The sequence below is a fragment of the Chanodichthys erythropterus genome, chromosome 8, assembly GCF_024489055.1.
Source record: "Chanodichthys erythropterus isolate Z2021 chromosome 8, ASM2448905v1, whole genome shotgun sequence".
Classification (NCBI taxonomy): domain Eukaryota; kingdom Metazoa; phylum Chordata; class Actinopteri; order Cypriniformes; family Xenocyprididae; genus Chanodichthys; species Chanodichthys erythropterus.
This window is the reverse complement of record NC_090228.1, coordinates 15,959,188-15,975,116: the sequence shown is the minus strand read 5'-3', so window position 1 is coordinate 15,975,116 and position 15,929 is coordinate 15,959,188. Positions and strand designations below refer to the sequence as shown.

Here is a 15,929-nt window from a genome sequence, read left to right as displayed (position 1 = left end):
GCAGAAATATTTTACATCCATAAAGCAAACAAAAAAGCTGCACAAGTTTATTTTTATTTCTTTTCTCTTTTTTCAACAATATTGAACAGGATAAGCAACCTCAGTTGAGTACACTGTGGTAAACAAACTTGGCTCTTGAGTTGTGGTGGGCAAAGCAACATACTAACAAGCAACATCCAGTTGACTAAAGGATGTAAACCGTGTCTTTGTACATCATTATACTGAGAATTCTTGCGTGGATAATTTTCCACACATCCAATGCTAAGGTACAGAAAGCAAGATTTCTAAACAACAAAACCCTCTACTGAAAAATGCAAAAATCAAAACAAATAGTACTGAAAACCTGTTACAGAAACGCATTTAAATTTGTATGGATGACATGCTTCATTTGGCAGTGATAGTTTCATGAAGCCATAGGATTTGGCGAGCACGAGTGGCGTGTTTTGGGTTAAGACAAATGTGTCCTTCATTTATTACGCAATTTAAGGCATGTCACAGGTTCACCCAACACACAAAGCTGTAGGGGATGACATGGACAAACATTTCTAGGATACTCACAGTATTTATTTGGCTTTTATATAAGATTAAATTGTCAGTTAACAAAAAAATGCACTTGGCAGTAACGTAAATAATAATAATAATAATAATAATAATAATTAGAATAAAAAAAAACAAAAAAAAAAACACCGCATGCAAATTAAAACTCTTTGTACCTGTTCAGCAAAAATGTAATCTGGACACAATAGCAAGACACTCTCAGAGCAACTATGTATATCTACAGATATCGGTTTTGGTATAATTATTTTCAATATGAATCGTACCCAGTTACAGGAAGCGGTATGATGGACATAGAGAGGTCTGTCTCACTGACATTTAACTATCACATTTTCTACATACATCTGTTTTCTGCCTTCTAAAATAAAAATATATCATAAAGCATCTTCAGTAGTTACAAATCTACTACAGAAAAGATTGCCTCAAGTATAGCTGGAGCACTTGGTTTCACGGCAGTCATCATTTTGCAGGTGGATATGGAGATATAGACATTGATGCAGCAACATGGTTGCATCAGTTTGGGAGAAAAAAAAAAAAAAGGCTTTGAAGAATATTCGCTCCAAATGCCGCCTCGTTTTTGCCCTTCTGCTCATAAACACAGATGCAAAAACACACACAGGCAGCTTTTTGGCAACCCTGATGCTCCCTTGAGTGCAACTGCCATGTTTTTGGGGACTGAATTAGTTTGAGGTCCTGCTCTCAAACTCGTTTAATACTTCTCTTCTCCATCTCTCACTGTGGTGGTTGTGCCTGAGGAACGGTGAAGAGCAGAGAAGGGGTGCTGGCAGGGTGGGCTAAATTCTAGGATTTGTCTGAGGTGTTTGTTCCCATCCGTGTTCTGCCCATTCCATTAGTAAAGACGTTTCTCATAACTATGGATGCAAAAGAAAACAGTTTGAGAGAGTGATGTGGATCTTAGCTTTGACATATGAAGGTAGTGTTGAGCACTGGCACCCTCTTGTGACTTACGAGTGAAGTCCATGTACGCCACCCTCCACCTGAGCAGACATGGTCCTCTTCTCGAACTTCAACTCCCCGGAATACATCATGGAGCTAAATGTGTAACAGTGTAGGAATTTTTATAGTGCTCAAAAATGAACTAAATGCACAAATAAAACACAGACACACTTACCGGAGCACAGAGAGGCTTTTCGCACCAATGTCTTGGCAGCCGTGTTGGATTCCAGCGATGAGGTATGGGACGAATTTATGGATTGAGCCTTTGTCCTGCACTGAGCCCGACACTCCTTGAGCCACCTTCACCTTGTCACCCTCACTGCCAAGACAGCCAGTCGGCACACAGAAACAAGGTCATGTGATGATAATATATCATTATATACTGCACACTGAGTCACATAATATTTTGTTAAGAAAAGCAGGCTGTATGTGGAGCAGTATTAAGATAGTATTTCATTCCAGGCTTCCTATTACTGAATAATTTATGTTGAGTGAACAGTGTACTACACAAAACACACACTACCACACACCTGAAGTATCGTTTCTGGCTGCTGGTGTTCTTCTCCATGGCATCTAGTGAGCCCATTCCTCTGTATTTCTTCAGTCGCACCCCGTCAGAAAAGAAATACTCGCCTGGAGCTTCTGTGGTGGCGGCCAGCAGAGATCCCATCATAACTGCAGACAGAATACATTTGTTCCATGTAAACAGATGCATAAATATTATTTCATTTTCAACTTTAACTGTTAAAAATGAACTTCAGCAACAATTACCTGTCGATGCCCCCAGGGACAAGGCCTTCACCACATGGCCGACAGTCTGAATTCCTCCATCTGCAATGACTGGCACCCCAAACCTTCGAGCGTATTCTGCCACCTTATACACGGAGGTGCCCTGAGGTCGTCCACATGCCATGACTAAGCAGAACAGAAATGGACACTTTTTTTTAAAGGGTGAGTATTTATATCCTCATGCTGAAATCAACTGTAAATTCACATTTTAAAGCTGATATTTTAAAAAAAATTATGCCCATACACCCCCTAGGGTTGGGTAATTTGTTGAATATATACGTGTGTGAGATTGATTCCCAACCTTCCTGTGTGATGCAGATTGAACCACAGCCCATTCCCACTCTCAACGCATCCACACCAGCGTCTATCAGGTTCTTGGCCTGAGCAGCTGTAACCACTACAGAGAGAGAGAGACTGTCAGAGAAAGCAACTGTGAAGTAAGTGCTCATTGTAGTAATAATATCTGATATTCACCATTTCCACCCACAACTTGCAGCTCTGGGTACTTCTGCTTGATGTAATGGATCATATTAATCTGGTATACAGAGTTGCCTTGTGACGAATCCTGAAAAACAAATGAAAATGGTGTATCGGTGAAGCTGGTGGCACATTGAACACATTTCACAGACCAAAATAGCATCAGTTTTGTCTATATGTGACAATGATCTTGAAGTTAAACCCCTTTCAAGCATTAACAAATTAACAGGCAGCACCTGCTGTCATTTAATATTTTAAATGTAGTGGCTGAGAGAATGACATTTCCTTTGGCTTTGACCTACCAGAACCACTACATCTACCCCAGACTGCGTGAGCAAGTCCAGGCGGTATTTGTCGTCTTCGCGGGTACCGATGGCGGCACCACACAACAGCTGTTTGCGAGAATCTTTGGAGGCCAGAGGATAGTCCCTGTTCTTCTTCAGATCTGTGCGGGCTATTATGGCCACCAGTTCATCCTTGTCATTGACAATGGGCAGCTTACCTGTACAAGTACACAAATATAACCAATTGAGATCTTTTAAAATGGTTAAATACTATGTGGGTGGAAGGTTTGAAAGTACAAACTGAAATAATTTGATAATTCAGTTAAATGGAGTACAGTTACACCTGATGACTATAGTCTGTGTTTGGGTGTTCTCACCTTTTTTGCTGCGTTGCAGGATGTCATTGGCCTCTTTCAGTGTGACACCAGCAGGAGCAACAACAAGGTCCTCTCTTTTAGTCATGGCCTGGAAAACAATTACAAATGCACAGCCATAAATGAACAGCATGCCAAGCACTGATATTATAGTATATCGTAACACTTTATATTAAGGTTCTATTTGTTAACATTAGTTAACTATATTAGTTAATGTGAAATAACAATGAATTAACTTATAAAACCTTTATTAATCTCATTTAGTTAATAAAATCAAATGTTATATCTGTTAATGTCATTTAATGGAACAAATTCATTTAAGTAACAAAGATTAAAAATACTGTAACAAAAGTATTGCTCATTGCATTAACCAATGTTAATTACTAGGATCTGATTGTAAAGTTTTATTTTATATTATATTATATTATATTATGCTGTAATATATACATTACCATTTACAAGTTTGGGGTCAGTAAGATTTTATATCACTGTTTCCACAAAAATATTACATTACAAAAATAAAATATTAACAACAGTTGTCAAAATTGATAATGTATAAGAAATATTTCTTTACCATCACAGGAATAAATTGCATTTTGAAATGTATCAAAATAGAAAGCAGTTATTTTAAGTTGTAATAATATTTCACTTAATATTACTGTATTTTTGATCAAACAAATACAGTCTGGTGAGCAGAAGAGACTACTTTCAAAAACAATGAAAATACTTACTGACCTCAACCTAAATTTAAACACTAGTATAGATGCACACATGATCACAAAGGCAGTCTTACCTCCTCTAGGGGTTTGTTATTATCTTTCTCAGACAGGAAATCGATGTCTCGTGATGTGACGATGCCGACCAGTTTGCTGCCCATCTTGCCCGTCTCAGTTATGGGGATTCCAGAGAATCCGTGTCGAACTTTTGCTTCAACTACATCCCCTACGGTGTGACGAGGACTCAGGACCACTGGATCAGTGATGAAACCTTGCTCAAACCTCTGTGGGCACATACGCAAAGACCTCGACATCAAATATTAACAGGTACAAACACACACACACAGAAGACACCAACCTTACATTAAACATTAATGAAGGATGACGCAGTCTTACCTTCACTTTGCGCACCTCGTTGGCCTGAAACTCTGGGGTGCAGTTATGGTGAATGATGCCAATTCCTCCCATGAGCTAAACATGACAAGATAAATATTCAAATTAATGATTGATAGATGTCAGCCTTATCAGAAAAAGGATCTAAGAGGAACTTACTGCCATGGCGATGGCCATTGAGGATTCAGTAACAGTATCCATAGGAGAGGAGATGAGTGGGGTCTTCAGTGTGATCTTCTTGGTCAATGCTGAGGTCAGGTCCTTCATAAAAAAAAAAAATGTAAATCATTATTTCTGTGGATAAGACAAAGGTGACTGTATTTTGACTCTGCAGTTTTGTGTTTAGCCACTAGAGGCAGAAACGCATCAATAACTTGTACCCATCAATATCATATCAATAGGAAAATTACACATGGTGTTAACTTTTTTTTTTCTTTTTTTTTTAGTACTTGTGTATATAAAAAAATAACACTGCTTAAAAGTTTTGGGTAGGTTTTTTTGGTAGTATATACTTCAAAGAAAACCCACATATAATTCTGCATGTATGTGTAAAAGTAAATGCAAACCAAAATAATGAAAAGTGGGTGGGTAGAGGGGGGTAAAATAGGGTGACAGTGAAGGCCGTGACCTTCATTTATACACCAACGCTGAGAAATGTTCCTCTAACACTGATAAGCTCACAAACATTCCCTTCACAACCTACTCTGTGCCGCTACCAACAGCCAAAGTTCCCAAAATATGCTTTCAAATTCACACCGGTGGGGGGAAAGTGGCCTCATGGGAAAGCGGACACCATAGTGGGAAATTTCCCAAATCTGTGGTTCAGTGAAAGCCATTTTGTGAGGTCTCAAAGAAAAGTCAGACACAAATGACATTAAAGCTGTTATTACATCAGCCTACACAAACCCAAATAGGACTTTCAGTTTCAGTCTTGGTCATTGTGGCAATTGTTTTGAGCTTCAACCTCATTTATTTTATTATTATATTCAAGACAGGGATCTTTAAAGCCCTACTTTGCGCCAAAGGCAATAAAAAGAAGAAACGCTAACAAAAGATAATACAGCAAAATGTTCAAAGTTCATTAAATTTTAACTATGCAGGTGTATTATTACATAGAAAAAAACAGAACACAATTGAAAATGAAGACTTCAGATGCAAAAGCCTCTAAATGCCGTCTGATTTTTATCAAGCTCGTATGTTTAGGTTCAGTAATTTCACTTTAAATGGCAATTCATATGTCCTTTTCATTGCCAATAAAGTGAAATTACTGAACCTAAACATATGAGCTTGATAAAAATGCTCATTTTAGAAGAAAATTTCAGACGGCACTGCATCTGAAGTCTTCAAATAGAACCATTCAAATTAAGGGGAGAAAAAGCAGCTGGTTTACGAGTAATTTGATGCAAATTTAAAAGTGCTGAATCAAGTGTTACAAAAGTCAAATAGTCATAGTAAGTGAAGTGAAAAAGTTAGGGAAAATCCTTGTGGTCGCATGCAAAATGTAGGACTAAATATTACGTTTTTGATCATTGAAATGCACAATTTTAAAATACACAATATAACATGACATCGTTTTAGGATTTTTATTGTTTTAATTGTAACTGTTACTTTTTTAAGGGCCATACCCAATTCGATACATTTAAAACTAGCCACTTTTCAAGCTAGGTTACAGTTAAGCAGTGAGACAAAAAGAGACAGCCATTTAGCTAAAAATAGTGAGCGCAGAGAAAACACAGACGGGTAGTATAAACGGACACGTCATTATGAAAACAAACTGAATGAGTGAAAGAAAGTGTGGAGGACACAGGCCAGACGACTCACCACTTCATCTGAGGTGAAGTCAATGAAGCCGGGCAAGATCAGGAAGTCACTGTAAATGAGACAGAGAAAGAGAAAACAATCAATGACCAAGAATCAAATCATATACATTCTCATGGAAGAGAAACACATTTTCATAGGGAGAGGAGGACGTGTTTTTAAATAAACATTCCAGCATAATAACCTGATGCTGACTGCTTGATTCATGACACCTTAAATCATTAGAGAAGCTCTAAATCAAGTGTAGTTTTTGAGGTGAGCTTGAGGAATGTCTGAGGCCCAGGCACATTCTGACATGCCCTACGTGAACCAAACCTTCACTGGCCTACTGAAATCTACTGATTTGTGCTATATAAATCCTGCTGACTTCAGTGACCAGAAGACATAAATACTGGCAAGAGAGAGAGAAAAAGAGCTGCTTATACAGATAAAAGATAACTGTCTGGCAAGATGAGTGCCAAAATCCAATGGAGATAGAGAAAAGAAGGATTCTGAATATTTCATGCGTGCATAAAATGAAGAGGGAGAGACAGAGGCAACTTTAAGGACATAAACATATTTTCTCTGTCGCTTGCGGTGGGCTAAAAAAGGAGTCTGTGACGGCTGCGACAGGGCGGGGTTCCTCTGCACCCACATGTGCTGGCCACACACTCCTAAACATCAACACAAAGGGTGTGAACCTCAGGAAAAGCTAGAATGAATGTGGCTGTAAAGGGCAAAACAGACAGCTGTCCTGATTAAATTTGCTAAAATTGGGATTTTTAGGCTTAAAAATTCGACAACTGTCTTGACTTCCAGGAATACTGCAGGGAAACAATATTTGTTACACCATTAGGCATGAATAAAAAGTAGCATCAAGCTATCCACATTTTTGGGTTTGTTTTCCATTTGTTGGGTAGTGCTGAGTAGCCCCGTCCAGTGACTGTCATGGCCACACCCACAATGAAATCTGATTGGTCCAGAATCCTGTCCAGCATAACTGCATACTAACCAAAAGACTGTTTGTAATTCGGTTGCGTTGCTTTGTCACTTTCAGTGTTTACAGAAAAATTACATAAAGGTACAATATGTAAGATTTTTGCAGTAAAATATCCAAAAATCACTAGGCCAGTGTTATAGATTTTGTTCACTTGAGTATTTACAATATCCCACATGTTTGCAACTATTTGTAAATCATGAGAAAATTGCAATTTTAACCAAGGCTCACCTGTCAATTGCGCCATACCCGTGTTAACCCTCGGTTTCCGGTTTTATTTTGTAGAAACCATGGAAACACCAAAGACGCTTTAATATATTACACATTTTAATAGACAAAGGAACAACTGTTTTGATACATTTATAAACAGAAAACTAATTATTGTTATATAGCTCAACACGTTTAGTCTTATTGTTTAAATCTAATTTTCTTGATTTTTTGCGAGTACCATGCTTTACCATGCCTCAGAGAAAAACACTATTTTGTCAAGTAGCTAACATAGCATAATCAGATGGAGCTTTATTTTTAGTAACAGTAATACAGCATTTTCTCCATCATACAATACATTTTAAAATGAATTGCATGCCATTTATCAACACAAGCCATCTAGCATTTAATATGATATTCTAAAATCAATCGATCTTACTGCAGTGTGTAACAGTGTCTCACAGCAGCCGCCGAGTGAACGCACAGAGTAACGTTATAACATAATTTTCAACACATTCAAATGTATACAGTATAATATGATAAATAGAGCTGCGGTACCTCATACTCATGACCGGAAAAGCGGAAGCGGCGCCGACGACTGTGGCATAATAAAAGTTCTGCTGCTCGTAAGGCGAGTGTCGTGCAATCGCTCCAGCGGCCTCGTTCAGCTCCCACAACACTCGGTCCTGCTCTGCTTCATACTACAATAACGTTAATAATCGCATCCATGAACATGATTTCTTCCCGACTCTAATCCCTATTATTTTGCACCATCCGTTGATGTGAAGACCACATGTCCCAAGATTTCACGCTCAAACTTGGCGTCATCAAGCTACGCCTTTGTTTTAAATAGGCCTCTAGCAACCTCCAGCGGACATAAATCTTACATACTGCACCTTTAATTGTCTTTACATTAGCATCTACGATAATCAATTCATAAACTCACTGACTTTTTGCTGAAAAATACAACAGCTCTACAGTCTCTCTGGTGGAACAACAAGTCTCAGTGTTAGATGACTCAGACTATAAACTTCAGTAGACACAAAGACGGTACAGACTGAAACCCAGACTACCTCCAAATATGCAGAAGTACACGGTGCCAAATATCACCACAGACATGCTGACTACAGCTTATACCAACCAACTCTGAACAAATCCAGGTAACATGGTGATCCACTAAACCCTACAATGATCGATTTCGATACCATCTCCTAATTGCTCAGCTATTCGATTTTAATGAGGATTCTGTCTGACTGAAGCAGTTCCATTATCCAGTTGTGCCATCTGTATCTGCTGATCATCCATACTTTGAAGAGAAATGACATCTGACTGAGCAATCCACTGCATAACTCCTATTTCTTTTCATTTAACAACATTAGTGAAGCCATTCTGCCTCACTCTTCTTTCCTTCATTGCTTAGAAAGAAACTATGCTACAGGTCACACTCAACATACATTTTCTTTCACAGACTAAAAAAGCCATTTGGATTTGCATGGATTTTAGGTTCTGCAGTTTTATTTCAATTGATTATACTCTTGTGCATTCAATGAGGAATAACAGGCAGACATGTTAGCCAGTGGGTGGCTTTTAGCTTGCAAGAGGGGTTGATCCATAAATAATACATTAATAGGCAATAATGGCTCCATCCTTTCAAATGAAAATTACCCCAAGCTTTACTCACCCACAAGCCATCCTAGGTGTATATGACTTTCTTCTTTCTGATGAACACAATCGGAGATATATTAATAAATATCCTGACGCATCCAAGATTACTAATGGCAGTGAGCGACACCAACGAGTATGAGGTGAAGAAAGTGCATCCATCCATCATAAACATACTCCACACGGCTCCGGGGGGTTAATAAAGGCCTTCTGGATCGAAGCGATGAGTTTGTGTATAAAAAAAAGATATTTTACTTCATAACTTGTTAAATATTTTTCTTACACAATCGCATTGCTTCACTTCAGAAGGACTTTATTAACCCCCCGGAGCTGTGCACAGTAAAATCCCCAGAGTTAAATCAACTCTGCACAGAGTACATATGGTCCCTCTCTAAAAAGTTAATGAGATAATTAAGCAATTAATATGGCTGTGACTGAAGTCAGTTGTAGTTCTTGTTTCTCTTTTCTTCAGTGATTCTGCTTGTTAACAGCAGGTGTTCATCACTAATATGCAATTCTTAATTAATTGCTTAATTATCTCATTAACTTTAACTCTGCTTCGGTGTTATTTTAACACTATTTAGAGAGGGACCGTATGTACTCTGAGCAGAGTTGATTTAACTCTGGGGATTTTGCTGTGTGTGGAGAATGCACTTTCTTCAGCTCATACTTGTCACTTCCATTATAAAGCTTGGATGCGTCAAGATGTTTATTAATATATCTCCGATTGTGTTCATCAGAAAGAAGAAAGTCATATACACCTAGGATGGCTTGAGGGTGAGTAAAGCTTGGGGTCATTTTCATTTGAAAGTTAACTAATCCTTTAAGTTAAAATCCAACATTGGGATCAGTTACTTTTCAGTTAATGATATTCAAGAGATGAATTAAACAAATTAAGCAAATGTACAGCAAATCATTATTCAAACAGACTAAAAGAAAACTGAACTAGTCATTTGCTAGTATACATTTAAAACAATATATTTTGTTTTTTTAAGAGATGGTATACAAAATAGTATAGTATACTATGAAAAACTTAAAATATTTTGGGGGATTGGCTACATTTTTAATATCAATGCATTCATAAAGTGACGGTTCACTACCAAAATAAATTCTGTTATCATGGGGGGGGGGTGTCAATGGCAACCAAAACCAAAAAATTATTAAAAATAAAAAAGGGTGAGTAAATGAATACATGTTTATTTGAACTACCCCATAACAAAAATTACAAAATAATTGTAATTATTATGAAATAATAGGTTTTTGATAATTGATACATCTAAGTGCTGTCTGTTGAAATAATATTAAATGTAGTTTAAATTAGTACATTTAATTGAACAGCTAGCTTCATAAAAGTAAAAAAGAGATGATCCAGATTTTACAGTTTTCCAGTTTTTCTCAATTGCTTTGGCTCAATTCTCAAATGAGACTTTTATTTCTCAAAACAATAAGTTCATGTCTCTGAACAAATTGGTTTCTTGTTCACATCAGATTTGTATTTCTTTATGATTTAAGCAATTTGCATGTGTTCTGGAAGAAACATGCAATTTGTACATAACAAATATTGGTTTATTTTAAGGTGTCTTTTTTACATTGTAATTATTTAAGTACTGAGTAATATTAAGTAATTACATGTACTTACTATAGGGTTAGGATTAGGGTTTGGGATTAAATGCATGTAATTATGCATAATTTATAGTTATTACTATAGTAACTACATTTAACATATGTAACAATGACACTGTAAAATAAAGTGTTACCTAAATATTTCCATAGTGAAAAAACATCTAAATATTTTGACCAGTGTGGTTCACACGCTGACAAAAACACTTGTTATTTTGGTGGCACTGGCAAATTTAATGACACAAAAACTAAGTTTTTAAGCATGAATTAAATATTTTGGGTGAGTAACTACATTTTACAGATATGCAACAGAGTTCTGATGTTTCAGTTAACAGTTGTGACAATTGCACTTACAGTTTAGAGAATGTTAAGGCTGTTTTGAGAAATGTGCCAAAGCGATTGAGAAAAACTGAAAGAAAAAAAAAAAAAACTATGAAAAGGCCTCTGAGTCTGTTAGTGTTATAAATGAAGGAATCATTCAAAAAAGTGCAACAAACTTGCAAAGTATCATATAGATGAGACATCTCGCATCAATACAGCAGAGGTCTGAGCCTCATGTGTCACATGCCCCACAAAGAAAAAACTGCGCAAACAGACTCATGTGTGCGTCACACAAATCGATTCAACACATACATGCATGTGTCAGAACTATGAGGGGGTGAGGGGGGTTCAGGCATAAAAGTGTTTTCTCTATCCCTTCCTGCGTGTATAGAAGGGCTCCCCCCTCACATGATGCCAGTGTGAGCACAGTCATGCGGCCCACGATGCATCCCTACACGCTTTTCATTACAGATAAGACAGTTATAAAGCTGAACCTTTCACCTTGTAATCTAAATCTTAAAGGCAACACTGTTCACGAACTCGCTGTGTCCTAATATCACTCCTCAGGTCACAAGTTTGACTCCATTATAGTGCATTATGGGTACAAAGAGTCAAGGCATTCACATATGTGACTCCATTTACTCTCCCTCATGTTGTTCCAAAACCTGAATGACTTTTTGAAAATGAAAGTCAATAGGGTCCAGTTTTGTTTGAACCCCCAACAATCCTTCAAAATATTAAGTGTTCCACATTTTAAAAAAGGAAGTAAGGTTTAAAAAGGCACGAGGAAGAGCAAATGGTGACAATTTTAATATTTGCGTGAACTATCCATTTTGAACTAAACCAAATCAGCTTGTATAAATCAATCATGCATATTAAATATAACCTGGCTTAACCAGGCTAATTTCTATAATATATATGGCACAGATTAGGGTTGAAGCCATGTTCCCCCACCAGTGATTGAAAGCAAAATCTTTTGATCATCTCCCAACAGCAAAGACCCTAAATAGACCACCCTGACTAGATAGAGCTGGAACGTTTGCATCCCTTATTGAGTTCACTAGAAGATGATGTCTTAAATAAAGGGCCGTGTTACTCACTTGTAAGTCATACCGTCCCCCATAGAGCAAAGCTCTTCCGCCGTGAGTCCGTCTCGGACAGACTGCTGTTCTGATCTGTAATGTGGATGCCCATTACATACACACAGAGTATCACTGCAGGGAGAGGAACCCAATGAAATGTACTTACTTGTAAGTCAGACCATCTCCAACGGAAAAGAGCTGCTGGGCAGACAGTCCATCATCAGGGATATAGCCCGTTCCACCACTTATCAGATAGTCTGCCATACTGGAAAGGGAAATACACAAACACGACCTGTAAATAACACACAGTGCTCTTCAGTACCAACTGGTTACTTTGCTTTTGATTCTAAAGTCCAATCACTATTTATATTGGAATTCTGTGTATAAAGCATATAGAATTTACACTGCAAACAATCAAGTGTAAGTGCATAATTTATAAAGTAGTAAAAATCCCATTCATTTTCCCCAATTGATTTTAAACAACTTATAAGCCAAGACAGACCTACTGTGAGCTACAAGGTTGTTAATCAATGGTATGGTAATGCTTTTGTTTGCATTATTTCAACTTATCTTTTAAGGAATCAAGTTTAACAGCAGAATTCCTGGAGAAAAACTACATTACCCATGATTCTGCAAAGAAAGCTCCACCAATCAGAGAACTGGAACATGCAAATCACACCAAAATAGTACCCACCCCATCCCATGAAGCACTGCGAATGACGTAATAGTCAATTTCCCTACGCTCTCAAACTACTTAACATTTGAATATATTTGCATATTTTGAAATGACTGTACAATGTTGATTATTTAACAATAGTTTTATATGTATCCATTATTTTAATTCAATTATGCCATGCTTCATGGAACTGTAGTTGATTCCCTTATTTTACAATTTTATTTGAGATTAAATGCTATAGACCTCAATTTAATATTTAAAAATATAGCCGATCACATAATCTGTATTTGCATACTAAATTGAAAAAAATCATGTGTATTACTTGCCATGAAGTTTACTAGCAATTTTCCAATGAAAATTGTATCTACTACACTAACACATTTTCAGAGCAACTAGTCTTTACTCAAAATTCACTACAAATATTTGAGGGGGGGGACGTTATTATCCACTGACTAGGCCAATGGTGTCCAATCATACATGGAGGGCCACCGTCCTGACTTAAGCTCCAACCCTAAATAAACACACCTGAACTAGCTAATCAATCAAAGAGAATATTTGAAACCTCCAAGTGTGTTGGAGCTGAATTCTTCAGGACGGTGGCCCTCCAGAAGCAGGTTTGGACACTCCCGGACTAACGTTAGGTTATTGGCAGATTTATTTTGGGAAGCTTTTATTTACTTTAATATATTTAAAATATCTGCTAATATTTTCCAATTTTTGACTGTAAAGCTGTCATTGTTAAAATGACTCATTTGTCGAATTGAATGTTGGTGTTTTTATTGACTGGCTGAGGTTGATAATCTAAATGACCAAATATCAACTGATAAGCAGTTGTTTTTAATCGATAATCAGCCACGCGCCATTGTCCTATTATGGCCAAAAATGGCCTCTACATATTGTCATTTTCAATTTTTAGAATTTTATTTTAAATCTTAGCACTTTTCTTTTGCTGCTTTGAAAGCGGTAGTAACCTAATTAATCCAGGAAGTGCATTTCTGGTTTATTTTATTTTAGTGAAAAGCACATTCAGAAGGGTGTCGTCACCAGGAAGCGGCGCAGCAGATTCTGCCTGTATTAAACCACATGTCGCGATGCGTGGAACAAGACATTTGTGGTTCATTATGTAAACACACTCGATTGACAACCAAAACGCAGACTATACAAGTCCTGCTGCTGCGCCGTGACCTACTAACATTATTCCATCTGCACGCGCGATATAAAAATTAACATAGAGTTGGTGACACGTGCACACAAGACAGGCGTTAAAAAGACAGAAAAATTAAACGCAGTAAATGAACACACACTCGCACTACTGGCCCGGTGACCTACATTGACTACATTAAATGTAAGCCAGGGAAACCCGGTGCCTCCATATCGAAATCAAAAGCAAACATGCATCTGGTGAAGATTTTCTTTGTTCAGAGCTCGTCCTGCGCCACATTTCTAAAAGAAGCACATTTAACATGACACTTGAGGAAATATAAATTCAAACCTTCTCTGTAGATGAGCACGCGTCTTTCTGGAGCTGATGCGCGTCAGAATGGAAAACCCAGTTTAACGCTCTCTGTGTGAGAAGTGTTATCTAAAACCGGTTTATGCCTCTATACAGACTCTTTTCCTAGTTTTCTGATCCTTCAGTTGGTCTCGTTTGAATTCGGGTTTTGTGATGAGTCTGGCTTTATGTGGAAAGCGAGGCAGACACTGAGAGAGCGCGTCATATCCTCACAGCTCCACATCCACGTGGTGACGGCATGGTTAACTCTTTCATTACCGCCACATCAGTCTATATAAATTACTGTATTCATGTTGCCTATTCTTCGTGCATATACAGTATACTGATCAATTACAAGTAAGGATGCCCAAGATATTAAAAAGGGGAAATCTTTTAAAGATATGCCTTAAAATACATGTGCCTTGAGGTCTTGAAACTATTCTGTTTTTTTTTTTTTTGTTGTTGGTTTTTTTTTTTTTTTTTTAAGATTTATTTAAATAATCTTTTATACTGTATAGCTATTCTTGAAGTTAGACACATGCTGCTGCCCCACACCACAAAAATATCAGAAATTAAAATCTTGTCCATCATACACTTTAAAAAAAAAACTGTTTTTGCGTTTGGGTTGTTTTAACCCAACAGATGGGTTAAATGCTTGCCCAATGTGCTGGGCAGTTTTATTTAACCCAACTATTGTTTAAAAATTACTCTATGGCTGGCTTAAAATGAACCCAAAATGTAAAAATCAGACACACAATTACTAGATGCAACAATAATAATCAAAAGATGGACATTTTATTAACCCGTTCACTCTAAAAAATGCTGGGTTAAAAACAACCCAAGTTGGGTTGAAAATGGACAAACCCAGCGATTGGGTTGTTTTAACCCAACTGTTGGGTTAAATGTTTGCCCAACCTGCTGGGTAGTTTTATTTAACCCAACTATTGTTTGAAAATGATTATATGGCTGACTTAAAATGAATCTAAAATGAAATGTTCATTTATTAAACATATTAATAAATGTTAATTTTCAAGATATTTTGGGTTCATTTTAAGTAAGAAATACTGTAATTTTTAAACAATAGTTGAGTTAAGTAAAACTACCCAGCAGGTTGGGCAAACATTTAACCCAACTGCTGGGTTAAAACAACCCAATCGCTGGGTTTGTCCATTTTCAACCCAACATGGGTTGTTTTTAACCCAGCATTTTTTAGAGTGCGTTTAATCCCAATTGTTTTCCAGAGATGACATATGAATTTGTATGGTATTTGTAAGGATATTTAACAATCAATGTCATTTATGTAAAAAAAAAAAAAAAAAATATTGAAAAGTCCATGAAAAAATGGGTTTTATGTCCTGTCACAAATGACCGGTAGTAGAACACAGGGAGTCTAGGTCTATGGTATTAATGTGTTTATAAAATGACAAACCTCAGTAGTTTAAAGATTGGGTTAAATAGATGAACGTGTTTTATTCCATTAATAAAGAAGGACAAAATGGCATTCCTAAGCAGCAGTACGGCACAAATAAT

At 37.1% G+C, this 15,929-nt stretch overlaps 1 protein-coding gene across 3 annotated transcripts; it reads right to left on the bottom strand.

The window, feature by feature from the left end:
• Window positions 1–96: 96 nt before the first annotated feature.
• Window positions 97–14,627, bottom strand: impdh1b (IMP (inosine 5'-monophosphate) dehydrogenase 1b). 3 transcript variants are annotated; one of them, XM_067392058.1, is made up of 16 exons: window positions 14,400–14,627; window positions 12,398–12,523; window positions 12,250–12,324; window positions 6,367–6,415; window positions 4,705–4,806; window positions 4,549–4,623; window positions 4,230–4,436; window positions 3,440–3,527; window positions 3,081–3,280; window positions 2,776–2,866; window positions 2,603–2,698; window positions 2,284–2,427; window positions 2,043–2,187; window positions 1,688–1,831; window positions 1,525–1,608; window positions 97–1,427 (listed from the first exon to the last, which is right to left on the bottom strand). In XM_067392058.1, exons 2-16 carry the CDS (start codon window positions 12,493–12,495, stop codon window positions 1,406–1,408), a joined length of 1,620 nt encoding a protein of 539 aa, XP_067248159.1. In that variant the 5' UTR covers window positions 12,496–12,523; window positions 14,400–14,627; the 3' UTR covers window positions 97–1,405. The 3 variants fall into 3 exon arrangements, with proteins under 3 accessions (XP_067248159.1, XP_067248157.1, XP_067248160.1); XM_067392056.1 differs by having other exon boundaries at window positions 98–1,427; window positions 12,398–12,496; XM_067392059.1 differs by lacking the exon at window positions 12,250–12,324 and having other exon boundaries at window positions 102–1,427; window positions 12,398–12,496.
• Window positions 14,628–15,929: the final 1,302 nt, after the last annotated feature.

Bases quoted from the DNA above. Each gene is read 5' to 3' on its own strand.
- impdh1b (XM_067392058.1), bottom strand. From the start codon at position 12,495: ATGGCAGACTATCTGATAAGTGGTGGAACGGGCTATATCCCTGATGAT. The intron at 6,416-12,249 runs GTGAGTAACACG...TCTCATTTACAG, and splicing joins GGGGACGGTATGACTTACAA to TGACTTCCTGATCTTGCCCG. The intron at 1,428-1,524 runs GTAAGTCACAAG...TTGCATCCATAG, and splicing joins GGCGTACATGGACTTCACTC to TTATGAGAAACGTCTTTACT.